Source organism: Pseudogymnoascus destructans, assembly GCF_001641265.1.
Source record: "Pseudogymnoascus destructans isolate 20631-21 unplaced genomic scaffold scaffold_5, whole genome shotgun sequence".
Lineage (NCBI taxonomy): Eukaryota > Fungi > Ascomycota > Leotiomycetes > Thelebolales > Thelebolaceae > Pseudogymnoascus > Pseudogymnoascus destructans.
Window position 1 is genome coordinate 1,289,893 of NW_020167524.1, and position 12,881 is coordinate 1,302,773.

General features: G+C 48.2%; 7 protein-coding genes across 7 annotated transcripts; 4 read left to right on the forward strand and 3 right to left on the reverse strand.

The window, feature by feature from the left end:
- Window positions 1-644: 644 nt before the first annotated feature.
- Window positions 645-1,896, forward strand: VC83_02616 (uncharacterized protein). Its single transcript, XM_024466274.1, has 2 exons — window positions 645-1,043; window positions 1,096-1,896. Exons 1-2 carry the CDS (start codon window positions 996-998, stop codon window positions 1,705-1,707), a joined length of 660 nt encoding a protein of 219 aa, XP_024326285.1. The 5' UTR covers window positions 645-995; the 3' UTR covers window positions 1,708-1,896.
- A 318-nt stretch (window positions 1,897-2,214) lies between these two features.
- Window positions 2,215-2,604, reverse strand: VC83_02617 (uncharacterized protein; the record flags this gene model as incomplete). The annotated part of the gene is made up of 1 exon (XM_024466275.1): window positions 2,215-2,604. One exon carries the CDS (start codon window positions 2,602-2,604, stop codon window positions 2,215-2,217), a length of 390 nt encoding a protein of 129 aa, XP_024326286.1.
- Window positions 2,605-2,758: 154 nt separating this feature from the next.
- Window positions 2,759-3,183, reverse strand: VC83_02618 (uncharacterized protein; the record flags this gene model as incomplete). Its single annotated transcript, XM_024466276.1, has 3 exons — window positions 2,759-2,772; window positions 2,825-3,096; window positions 3,146-3,183. The coding sequence occupies 3 exons, from the start codon at window positions 3,181-3,183 to the stop codon at window positions 2,759-2,761; spliced, it is 324 nt and encodes a 107-aa protein (XP_024326283.1).
- A 3,128-nt stretch (window positions 3,184-6,311) lies between these two features.
- On the reverse strand, window positions 6,312-8,502 carry VC83_02619 (uncharacterized protein). The gene is made up of 4 exons (XM_024466277.1): window positions 8,184-8,502; window positions 7,517-8,136; window positions 7,190-7,467; window positions 6,312-7,063 (listed from the first exon to the last, which is right to left on the reverse strand). Exons 1-4 carry the CDS (start codon window positions 8,374-8,376, stop codon window positions 6,514-6,516), a joined length of 1,641 nt encoding a protein of 546 aa, XP_024326284.1. The 5' UTR covers window positions 8,377-8,502; the 3' UTR covers window positions 6,312-6,513.
- Window positions 8,503-8,712: 210 nt separating this feature from the next.
- VC83_02620 (uncharacterized protein) lies at window positions 8,713-11,346 on the forward strand. The gene is made up of 4 exons (XM_024466278.1): window positions 8,713-9,271; window positions 9,355-9,595; window positions 9,660-9,918; window positions 9,978-11,346. Exons 1-4 carry the CDS (start codon window positions 9,064-9,066, stop codon window positions 11,181-11,183), a joined length of 1,914 nt encoding a protein of 637 aa, XP_024326085.1. The 5' UTR covers window positions 8,713-9,063; the 3' UTR covers window positions 11,184-11,346.
- A 424-nt stretch (window positions 11,347-11,770) lies between these two features.
- Window positions 11,771-12,103, forward strand: VC83_02621 (uncharacterized protein; the record flags this gene model as incomplete). Its single annotated transcript, XM_024466279.1, has 1 exon — window positions 11,771-12,103. The coding sequence occupies one exon, from the start codon at window positions 11,771-11,773 to the stop codon at window positions 12,101-12,103; it is 333 nt and encodes a 110-aa protein (XP_024326084.1).
- Window positions 12,104-12,304: 201 nt separating this feature from the next.
- VC83_02622 (uncharacterized protein) lies at window positions 12,305-12,854 on the forward strand (the record flags this gene model as incomplete). The annotated part of the gene is made up of 2 exons (XM_024466280.1): window positions 12,305-12,520; window positions 12,573-12,854. 2 exons carry the CDS (start codon window positions 12,305-12,307, stop codon window positions 12,852-12,854), a joined length of 498 nt encoding a protein of 165 aa, XP_024326083.1.
- Between the last annotated feature and the right edge of the window lie 27 nt (window positions 12,855-12,881).

Below are 12,881 nucleotides of genomic sequence, written 5' to 3' on the forward strand. Positions count from 1 at the left end.
ACACCTGTAGCTTCATAAAATGAGAAAACTTACGCTTTATTATCTAGAAGTGTAGAGAACAGAATAAGGGCAAAAGAGCAGTTTTAAAGGGTCAATTCCACATCTCTACTAAGGAGTTACGGTCGCAAGTAGCAGAAGCAGAAGCAGCAACAACAGCTACATCACAAAAGTCGAAAATATCAACAACACCATAAGCTACAACATCTATAATTGATTTAATTGATGATAGTAGTGAAGAGTGATTTAGATGAATTAGCATAATAATGGTAGAACTATTTTCAATTTTTGGTGGTAGTGGTAGTAGTCTGGTGGTTTCGTGGGGTGCGGGTGGCCGTGGCAAAAGCGTCTCATTACGCCATCCGTCCCGTTACGCCATCCGTCCCGTTACGCCATGAGTCCGTTACGCCATCAGTCCCGTTACGCCATCCGTCCCGTTACGCCACGACCTACGTTATTCTCACAAAGATCGTGCTTCCGTCGTACTATCCCCCCCCCTTGAATGATTGTAAAGACCCGCTATTTTCCAATTCGTGGAAACCCACTTATAGCGACGGTTTAGGTAAAAAGGCGTAAATAAGATGAGATCACTGGCAGAGGCCTTTTGACAAAATAGTGGATGGTGACAATCATTCAGTGGGGGGATAGTATGACAGTTCTATTTACTGCATCCGGAAAGTGGAGGCCGCGTGGCGGCTTGGCATTTTGGGAGCCATTCCGCATTTACTACATACTGTCACACGCTAAAAACGCAACTGTTCTCTCAACTAAAAAGTGGTCTATTGCTGATGACAAAGACGCGAGTTTCACATAGCTGCCTTTCTTTTCCACCAGCGTCACATGCCGCATGAAAAATATTTTCCGGCATCTCTTCGTCATTTCGTTTCAGGCTCTCCCAACCTCAACCACCTCTACCTCCGAATTTCTTCACCGCATCGACAACGTCCTTTGTTTGCACCATCTCATTAAATCCTCAGTCCAGCAGCATAAAGTCCAATATGAGTTCTTCTAAATATGTCCTGCCTAAGCTCCCTTACGCTTACAATGTAACAAACTCCAATCAATGGTGTGACGGGTCTTCCGGCTAACTGCGCACAGGCACTCGAACCCTATATTTCCGAACAGATCATGACTATCCACCATTCCAAGCACCACCAAACCTATGTGAATAACCTCAACATTGCCTTGCTCTCCCAGGCAACTGCTGTTTCCACGAACAGCCTTGCCCATCAGATAAACCTCCAAACCGCCATTCGTTTCAACGCCGGCGGACATATCAATCACGCTTTGTTTTGGGGCAATCTCACTTCAGCCGCTGAGACGGCTCCAAGCCCTACCTCTTCTGTGGCTCCGCGTCTAGTCGCTGCCCTCGAGTCGCAATGGGGAAGTGTTCAAGTTTTCAAGGAAAAATTTGAGGCAGCACTACTGGCTATACAAGGTAGTGGCTGGGGCTGGCTGGTGCAGGATGTTGATACGCAGCGGCTCGAAATCACAACCAGCAAAGACCAAGATATTGTGCCGAAGGGTAAAAAACCGCTGCTTGGGATAGATATGTGGGAGCACGCATACTATCTCCAGTACTTGAACAACAAGAAGGACTATGCTGCTGGTATCTGGAACGTGATAAACTGGACTGTGGTGGAAAAGCGACTCAGCACCGATGTCGATGTCGTATTCAATATTGTCGGCACCCTTGGGGCGAATTTATAGTCGAATAACAGATGCAGATGGAGAAATACCATTATAACTTTATATAACTCTTTTTAAAGAGTGTCGCATGTTCCTGATTAATATTGAGCCCTTTATTTGTTTTATCTTACCTCTTGCCATATAAGTCCATCAGAGTGGCTGCTGTTTCTCGGCGCGGGATACGATTAGAATTAATATATTCATTTCTTAGTAAATGAGCATCCTCAACTCCTACACGCAAGCTGGTATATAAGGTCTGGTCAGTTACTAGGTGTGGTGAGAGGAAGCAGGATGGCTGAAGTGTTGCTCATCATCTTTTGAGATGATCTTTTCCCCAGACCATAAAGCCACAAACCCTTACGAAGAACTTGTGACATTGCAGAGTTTGTATATGTATCTTTCCCACGTGGCTAGTCATATCGTGGCGGGATCCTGAGCTTATCAACACTGAGACACTTTGCAAGACGCAAGGTGTCTCGATTATGTGCTCTGCGTTTTTGATGCTCCGTAAATCTTCATGCAATCTCTCTATCTTCGAGTCTGCGAGCTTTTCCTGCTCGTCCGATCCCAGCTGTTCTCCGTCTCTGCCGTACTATGTTCTGCAGACCTGTGCCTCATCTTCCCCATCATCCACACTAACTGTGACGTCTCCCTTAACCTTGATCTTATCCAGTCCATATAGGCTCTCCACGCTGTCTCCGCCCTGACTCCACTGACCGCCACCCAGCCTACTGGCGCCTCTGGGCCCTGCCACGACCCTGGTAGGGCCGACCCAAAGGTGTGCCCCTTTCCCATGAATGCGAATGTCTCCAACCCAATATCATCTGACGGCGGGTATGGCGTCAACACAATGTCCGCCCTTGTAGTCGCATATAGCAAGACGTCAAGCCAGCCGTTGCAGGCGATCATCGACATCATTGATCCAGCACTTTTGGCCGAGTCAGTTGGGAAGTAGGAAAAGGGGGGTAAGGGAAAATAACCATGCGCTTGCTCCTTCTCCTTCCCTTCCCCCTTTTTCGGTTTCGGCGTCGGCAGCGTCAGCACACTCCCCACACCCGCAAGCACATAGGCATCATTGATCCAGCACTTTTGGCCGAGTCAGTTGGGAAGTAGGAAAAGGGGGGTAAGGGAAAATAACCATGCGCTTGCTCCTTCTCCTTCCCTTCCCCCTTTTTCGGTTTCGGCGTCGGCAGCGTCAGCACACTCCCCACACCCGCAAGCACATGTGCCGTCGCGCCCCTCGCTTCCATCTTCGCGCACAACTCCCTCACCACAGGCCGTATCCATGCCGCTATCTCGCGACCACGCCCTCCATGTGACAATCTATAGTCCTTCACGACGGCGAAGAATGTGTGCACGGCAATTGTGCATATGAATACGCTACTCGCGAGATCTCCAGTGGAAACAAACCTAAGCTACCGTCAGTTTCAACTTCGTCTGATCACTTCACAAAACGAACCATTCTTGTGCGAAACACATCGATGTTCCTACTTCCATCGCATTGTGCCTTAAAGCATGAATGTTGAGGACGAACGCGAGCGCTTGTTGGATATCTGCGAATAACATTTAGCAAGTGGCTTTGAATCTACATGGTATTCTCTGACCAGCGAAGAGGAGGTTGTAGATAAGGAACAGGAAACTGATTCATAGGCCCCTTTAGCGCAGATTTGTGCCGTCATGATATCAAACGGAACGTTAACCATAGAAATAATGAAGTCGAGCAGATGAAAGACAATAAACCGAACGTCGATACCGGTATCAATCCATGAGAAAGGCTTCCGCCACTAGCGGCGGGCAGAATGAGAGAGTTGTGATGAGCTAGTGCGCGTATGAACAACGAACGGACACGGCGCGAAGGGAGAGATCCTCCGAGGACCGGAAGGAATTATATGCAACTGCTAAGTCTAATGACCTAGCCTAGGCATCCTCACCAAAGGAAATACTAGTGGAGTATAAGGAATACAAGTAGTTATTCTAGGAAGTCCTTAAGAAAGAGGCACTTCCTAAGCACCAACTATAGGATCATACGATACCTATTGTAGAAGGAAAGAGTCTACCATTCAGACTAATATATCAGATGTTAGCAGCAGAGCTAGACGTACTAAAAGAATACATTAATGAGAACCTTGCTAAAAGGTTCATTAGACCATTAACATCACTAGTAGGTAGTCTAATACTATTTGTGCTGCTAAAAAGCTATGACTCTATGTTAATTATTAGGGCACAAACAACGTCACTATTAAGGACAGATACTGTCATGACACTTCTTCAATATTTGTGTCATGACCCTTCGATTCGCTTTAGTCTCTAGTACTTATTTCACTATGTCATTCGCTTCACTTGCTGACCTAGATCAGCCCAAAATGACTACTGGCTTAGGCTCTCTTGTTATTGGTTCGCTTCACTAGGGCTCGCTTAGCTAGGGTTCAGTTAATTAGTGCCTTCGCTTATTTGGCAGTAGGGATTTTTACTGTTATATAAGCACTTATTGCTCATGTCTCTTATTGATCTTTAGCTAGCAAATTATACACTACTTGGCCTTCTTGCAATTCCTCCTGCTTCGACTTACTTTGCATTCCCTTACTTCGAGTCGAACCACTTGGCCAACCTGTTAGTCTCACCACTTGACCCCTGTGGTATAAAGTATATGCCTTGGAGCCTGAACTACTATACCTTGTCCTACTGCTTCGAGTATCGAAGTCTTCATATTATACTTCGGATACTTCTGCAGACTCGAAGGTCAGCCTCGGTTCGAACTGTCCTTAAAAATTTGGTCTTACCCTTAATAAACGAGTTACATAACTGGTTTTAAGGAGCTAAGATATTTACAAAACTAGACCTAAGAGGCACCTATACCTTAATCTAAATAAAGAAGGGAGACGAGTAGAAAACAGCATTTTGCACCTGCTGTTACAATTACAGCTCACAGCTTGTTACGGTTATTACAGTTGTTATAGGTATATAGGGGATTACGGGTGCAGCCTTAGCCACTAAGGCTACAATGTAATGGTGGGTGCACCAGATGTGAGAATCTAGCCACCCAAGGAAGGGATGATTTTACTAAGACAACACACTGTCTTAGAAAACAGAGCCAAAGGGTCGTAGCTTAGACTATTCCACAACACAGCAATCAGGTGTATGATGTAGTGGAGTGGTTTAGACAAGTTGTAACAAATGTTGAGTCTGAGAACTCAGGGATAAGTCAGAGGTTAGCACCTCACTGACTTTTCAGAAACAAGGAGTAACAAGATCAATGCTTGGAAGCTTGGAAAAGATGTGGAAGTATGTGGTAGTCAATTTACTGTATTGTCTGCTTGCCCTTTCTTAAGGAAAGGGCAATCCTATTTATGCTAAAGGAGTGTAGTTCTCTCATTTTCCAAGACTTTCCATGACTAACCAGGCTTGGTAACTGTAGTCAATGTAAGAGAATCCCATAGAACCATCTCCTAGGTTCCTAGCCTATAGGAAGTGAAAGGAGGTCCAAGGTCAGAGTACCCCTATAGACAAATTATGTCATAACTTAACCAATCTTGTGGGTAACTAAGGAGCGATGACGTGTAATGAATCATAGAGGCTTGTAGCAATCGTTGTGTAGTATTGCTCTTGTTGTTGGTGTGACAAGCCAAAATATGTATAGTGACTTGTAGGTTTGGGGAGGAGATTTCTAAGTTTGCTCTTGAGTTTGATAGCAAACTGAGTGCAACGAATGTCAGTATGACAAAAGTCTTGGAAAATGAGAGAACTACACTCCTTTAGCATAAATAGGATTGCCCTTTCCTTAAGAAAGGGCAAGCAGACAATACAGTAAATTGACTACCACATACTTCCACATCTTTTCCAAGCTTCCAAGCATTGATCTTGTTACTCCTTGTTTCTGAAAAGTCAGTGAGGTGCTAACCTCTGACTTATCCCTGAGTTCTCAGACTCAACATTTGTTACAACTTGTCTAAACCACTCCACTACATCATACACCTGATTGCTGTGTTGTGGAATAGTCTAAGCTACAACCCTTTGGCTCTTTTTCTAAGACAGTGTGTTGTCTTAGTAAAATCACCCCTTCCTTGGGTGGCTAGATTCTCACATCTGGTGCACCCACCATTACATCCTGGTCTTATGTAGTGCCTAGCTAACTTGTTAGTGGTTTTAGCATAGGAATTCCTTAACGACTGTCTCCTAGAGCATAGCTTCCTTAAAGGCCCTTACTGCTCCTAGTAGCTGTTCCTTAAAGTGAGTCTCTCTTGCGCTTTTCTCAAACGCTTGTAGCTGATGCTTCTGAAAGCTAGTGAGCTCTTTGACTTTAACGGCTAGTTTCCTAACTATCTACTAGCTAGGTCATGCTACTGCCTAGCCCCGCTAGCCTCGTGACTTACAAGTCATGTTACATAAACACCAGCGCCCTGTTTTGACGGATAGCTCCTAATATACTGTATAGGTTCTTGATCTTCTCGATGGCTCGTTAGGCGAGCTTTAGAGAATCCATGACATTACAACAGCAACCCCGCATCACTACGATATTCAGAGCACGCTTGAATATCCTACTGCTGCTCAAAGCGCTGCCGGACTTGTTATCAAGATGAAGGGATAGCAGCATGGTATCAGAAGATGGATTACATAGACAAGCTTAGCTGGGTTTTAACGGGTTTCCTCTAGTTGCTTTGGCCACAATGGGTGCATCGTGTGCTGCTCTAATTCAAGGCACAGGTCTTGTTCTTTACAACTTCGTAGCGGCCTCATTCAATGAAATGGAGGTGGTTGAAACGTAGCAATTTTAACCACAGCTTAGAAGGTCCTAGAACGAGAATGAGTATCTAGTCGATGACACCCATCTCATCCTGAACCTGCCATATTCTCACTATTCCACCCCTCCCCATCATCATCCCCCAATAACCCCACCCCAAACTCCCCATCCCCACCCACCAGCCCCAACATCTCCTCATCCAAGAGCCCGCCCCAAAACTGCCGCTCTCTCACCGCCAATTTGCGGGATGCGAATATCTCCTGTGCCGCACCTTTCACCTGACCTTGCGCTTTCCGAGCAGAGGGCCAGACAGTAGCTATGGTTTTGAGAGCTCCGGTATATAGACGGATTTGCTGTTTGATCTCCTCATTCCTCCCCGCCCCTTCCAATCCAGCCCAGCGCGACAAATCAACAATGGCACCTAACGTAACGACACAAGTAAAGAAGTGCGTGTGCAAGGTTAGAGGGACAGGGAGGGCGATGAGTGATGCAATGTCGGAGGCGGCTTGGACCACTTTTGCAGCGTGTATATTATTCGTTGGCCCGCCAGTGGTGGGCTGATGGGGGGCGCAAGATGTGATGGTTTGTGTAGGTGCAGTGTCTAGGTGGGCGTGCGGTTTATGGAGAAGCAGTGTGGACCTGTTTGCCGGAATCAGTTGGGGGGCTTAATGCATAGCTTGACTTGCAGCTTCCGACTTGACTTCTAGATTATGTAGGGAGATGTAGTATGAGGAGTGGTTACGGTGTAAGGGACTAATGACTTACGCGTACGTAATCATATGCGCCTGGAATATCATCTCGTCCACCCTTCCATCCTCAACTACAATCCTCCTTGTAGATGGGAGATGGAGGCTCCAGTTCACGAGGTAGGCATCCGTCTTCGCGATTAGCGGATCGTCTGGGAAGATGGGCTTTGGGATGGCGAGGATTCGTGCGAGGTTGGAGATGGCGGCGATGCGATAGGCGAAGGAGGAGAAGATGGTGTCTTCTTCTGAAAAGTCCCCGTCATTGAATTCTTCTAGAGTGCGAGGGGAGGGTATGTTCTAGGGTTGTTAATCGACCACTGGCGAGGGGGGGATATTGATTACTAACTCCAGATATATAGTTCCCCTCCTCGCAAGGAAGTCCAACCTCTTCCCCAACCCCATCCAATCTAACAGAGCTAGCCTGATGCACACCAGCAACCATCCCATCTAGCACCACGCACTCCCACCACGTCCTGCGCCAACTCTCCTCCATCACACTATTCCCGCCGCCATTCCTCTCTGCAAACCACTCATGTTGCATGCCGATCTCGAGGGCAACATCTACCGCCTGGTTAAAGAAGGAGAGGGCGCGTTTTAGTTCCCCGCTTCCGTCCAATCCGATAGCGATGAGTAGGTTGGCCTGCACAGCGTAGCAGTCATGTGGACAGATGGGAAAAGAGATCTGGTGGAGCGCTTCGGCGAGCAGAAGGGGGGTGTGGGAAGGCTGAATGTGGAAGGAGGAGATATAGGTGATTGCGGCGAGGAGGTGGGGGAGGGGGCGTCGAGAGAGGAGCGCGAGGAGCGTGGAGAACGGGGGGAGCAAGGGGTGGGCGGGATGGATATAATGGTAGTATGCTGCAAGGTAATCGGTGGTGGTTGCTATAGGCTGGCATGTAATGTCCGTGTTAGTGAGGGGGATAGTAGGCGACTCCATGGTTATTGTAGGAGAATTGGCTATAGATACGGCTAGACACGCAGTCAGTACTGTCATCAAAAACATTATGAGCACCCACCTGGCGAATTTACTCCTCTAACCCTCCCCCTCCTCCTATACCCCCGCCGCGACTGAACGAAACTGCATTGTAGGCCCTTAGACATGCAACGCGCACACGGCTCGACGCCGTCGCATCTTAGGTGTCGAGAGCGGCAGGCGACGCACGCGGCGGGGACAACGTGCCTAGTTTCTTCATCAGTAGGAGTGTTCATGTTATTGTGCTACGTTTTGTGTTGCGTAGTTGTAAACATGGCTGAAGTGTAAAATGGTAAATGATGCTAATCTAACTTATAGCTTAACGTTTTTAATCATAATGGCGATTGATCTCCATAAACATGTACAAGTACAAACAGAGCCTATATAGTGTAGTGGCGAGTAATGTACAAGTACACATTTATATATGTACGTACGGGGACTATTATGGTCCCCGATCTAGCCGATGCGGATAAAAGTGGTTCCTTCCCCATTCTAGTCCCCGAGGTCGCCGATGAATTTCCCTGTTTATACAACGTTATGTTAATGTTATCATTTTTATTCAGGGCGAAATACTGTAGATGAGTCGAATTAACTCGTCTTATTACTATAATGCACCATAGCCTATAATGGATTTAAAATAAATACTAATATCAATATCGAAACTAAGGGTGCAGTCTGCAAACTCGAGGTATTGGCCAAGTTGGCCATACCTCGAGTTAGCCCTAGCCTCTCGGTGACCAGTTTACGTCAACTCGGGGACCTCAAGCTCAACTCGGGGACCTTGACAGAACGAAATCTTTATCCTAGTCCCCGTCTATCCTCTCATTAGTAAATCTCTTTCCTACTTCTGTCACCTATAAGAGCCATGCACGCCAGCCTCCTATCCCACCACCTCGCTAATCCATGTATTCCCATCATTAGCCATGGCATCTCCTGACCAACACAACGGACATTACGTCCAACAACAGGATACCTACTCCCCCGATCTAGAGCGCCGACCTACTGATGCACACCTGCGGAATACTACAGTCAAGAACTTCGCATGGCAGGACATTACTGTCACCGTCAAGAACAATAAGACGAAGCAGCCCAAAGCCCTCCTACAGCGCGTTAGCGGGATTGTAAATGCAGGTATGTAGAGTACCTCATCGCACTACCTTAACCCACCACCTCCAACCACGTCTACAATGCCCACCACTGACTATAACTTCTAGGCGAAATATGCGCCCTAATGGGGCCCTCCGGCTGCGGCAAAACGACTCTCCTCAACGTCCTCGCCCACCGTGCCGCTGCCTCTGGTGCCGACACCACGGGCTCAACACTCGCCGACGGCGGCGCCGTGTCAACCGAGGCGTTTCGCCGGATGAGCTCGTACGTTGAGCAGGAGGATGCGCTCATTGGCTCGTTGACCGTGAAGGAGACAATGGTGTTCGCTGCGAGGTTGGGAGGTGCGAGGTATGATTGTTCTGTTCTACAATAAGTTACTTGATACGCGATGTTGACCTAGTGTTTTCTATAGTGGATTGTCTAAAGCAGAGAGAATTGATCGTGTAGATGGCCTGCTTGATTCATTTGGACTGCGTAACCAGTCCGATACGCTCATTGGGACGCCGATTAGAAAGGGGATCAGCGGGGGTCAAAAGAGGCGAGTTAGTGTTGCTAGCCAGCTGATCACAGGCCCGAAGCTGTTGTTCCTGGATGAACCGACTAGTGGTCTTGATTCCGCTGCCAGCTGGGAGGTAATATCGTTCATCAAGAACATTGCGCAAAATAACAACGTAAGTTGCGACCCTTACTGCTTCTTAACGGTGTTCATTACTAATATACTGGGTGATAGTTGATAGTAATAGCCTCCATCCACCAGCCCTCCTCCTCCACCTTCCGCCTCTTCGACAAAGTCCTCCTCCTATCCTCCGGCCGCCCACACTACTTCGGCCCCATCCCCGAGCTAGCCCCTTTCCTCAAGACGATGGGCCACCCGGTCCCTCTCCAGACCAACACCGCCGAGTTCGTCCTTGAGCTAATGAACGTCGACTTCGCGCCCGACCAGGCCGCCGCGAGGGCACAGCTAGACGGGATGCAAGAGGCATGGGAAACGTCTGCCATGTCCGCAGCGATCAGGACAGAAATCGGCATCGTCGCCCAGAAATCCAACCATGGTAAAACAACATCCGACGCCAAAGGCGCGCGCGCAGGCTTCCTCACTATAGTACTAGCGCTGCTACATCGCTCCTTCATCAAGAGTTATCGCGATGTAGTCGCCTACGGTATCCGCATCGCAATGTACGTCGGCCTCGCCATCATGATGGGCACCGTCTGGCTCCGCCTCGGAGATGACCAGCGCTTCATCCAGCCCTTTATCAACGCCATCTTCTTCGGGAGTGCATTCATGTCCTTCATGGCCGTCGCCTACGTGCCCGCTTTCCTCGAGGACCGGGCGACGTTTGTCAAGGAACAAGCGAATGGACTTTATGGCGCGCTCCCATTCGTCGTGGCGAACTTCCTCATAGGACTACCATATTTGTTTCTAATCACAGTACTGTTTAGTATTGTGGCGTACTGGTTGTCCGGGTTTGAGCCGACAGCAGAGGCGTTTTTCACATGGATCATGTGGTTGTTTTTGGATCTTGTCGCTGCGGAGAGTTTGGTAGTGTTGGTGTCGTCCTTGTTTCCTAACTTCGTCGTAGCGCTCGCGCTGACCGCCTTCGCCAACGGACTCTGGATGTCCGTCGGCGGTTTCCTCGTCCCCCCCACCGTCCTCAATGTCTTTTGGTACTACGCGTTCTCGTTCATCGACTACCAGCGCTGGGTGTTCCAGGGCATGATGGTGAATCAGTTCCAGAACCAGACGTATGGGTGTGGGGTGGGGTGTAATTGTATGTACCAGACTGACCTCGCGCCTCAGTGTCGGATCGAGGGGACGGGGATATTAGGTCAGTATGGGTATGCAACTAATCGACAGGGACATTGGGTGGGGATCCTTATTGGGATTATTGCGGGGTACAGAATACTCGGCTGGCTCGTGTTGGTTTTCCGGAAGTAGGAGGGGAGGAATCTTAGAGGTAATGTATAATAGTTTGGTGAGTGAATCGTGGTATGATAGGGGGTTGGCTGAATCTACTCTGTTTATATATTCTTTACGTAAAATAGCTTCGTCTCTGTGTTAGTAGTTAGTTCTTCTTAAGAGAGGGGTCTCCGTCTCGAAAATTCAACTTGGATTGAAATTTAAATGCTGCCGCCGGAATCGTAGCTGTATGTCCATATGAATTGTTCAAGAAGCCCCCGAGTACAATTCTTCCTACCGGGCTGTCACTGGTACCCTCGTTGATGATTGGCGAGGCTAGTCATTCATGATAGATTCTCCATGCATAGAACGGTGTTGGATCCAAAATTGGAAGGCGATGTAGCTTCAAATCCTTCGCTGCCACACTGCGCCGCGGCGCATACATGCAGGGAACATGCTAGCTGCAGTACCGTCGGGTTGGTTGTGCGCTTTGGGACCAACATCCATCTTGGATATAGGCTTCTTCCGAAGGCTTCATTCTTTCTTATAGTTCTATCCCGACAGCGGAATTCTTTAGGATAGGCCAACTTGCCATTAACCAATGAAAGAACCAGCCATCAATCATCATGAATAACGCACAAGCATCTGCTAGACGTCCACCGCAACCCCCTCTCAACTTTGCTGCACTAGCAGACCCCACCTCGGTTCTCCAGGCCAGCAACAAGCTATGTGAGAATCTGCAGCAATTCGGAGACAATCTGGTATCTACAGTCACCCCAGAAAAGGCAACATTTGACAATGTCCTGCAGCACGAGAATGAGATGCAACTTACCTCCAACCTCATCACCGTGATCGCTCTTGTCGCACCTGATACGGCACTTAGAAATTCTGCGGCCGAGGCTTCGGACAAGATTTCGCATTGTGTGATGGATTGCAAAGAGAGTAATATTGATTTGTGATGCTGTGTATCAGAGGCAGAAAGATGATGACACACTTGACTCCGAGAGCCGCAAGGCCCTTGTGGAGGAGAGACGGAGTTATATCCGCAAAGGTTTGTGCTTATTGGACGCTCCTATAGAAGAAGACGCCAGCGATAGCAGCGGAGCTAGTTCTAGCTCCGCGATATTCAGGCATAATACGCGCAGATTACAAAGTATTCAATGGGAATTTATCAAGAAAAGCCCCATTACATCTGGCTTACCCGCACCGAGCTCGCCGGAGTTCCAGAAGATGCACTCTCTGGACTTGAAACCGGGACTGGGGAGTTGGACGGCAAGTTGATGCTGGATTTAAATGGCATACAGGCTAGATGGATGTTAACTGTGGCGAGCTCGCCGGCTACGAGACAGAATATTTATTTGGAGAGTAGACGGATGGTAAGTTAGGACATCGGTTTTGTAGCGCGATCTAACACTCATACCACCACAGGCAAAAGAAAACATCCCCCTATTCCACGAAGCAATCCAACTGCGCCACCAATCCGCCCACCTCCTAGGCTACCCAAGCCACCTCGCATTTAAAGTAGATCTCACAATGGCCAAAACTCCCTCCGCCGTGACGAATCTCCTAACCAACCTTCGCGATCTTGTCATCCGCCACTTACCAGCCGATCTCTCCTGCACCTCAAAAGCGCTGATCCCGCAGCCCAAGACCAGCCAAATAGCGAGGTTATACTTTGGTCCGATATCCCTATTATACCCGTCTGTATGAGGAACAGAATTACCCGGTCGACCAGGC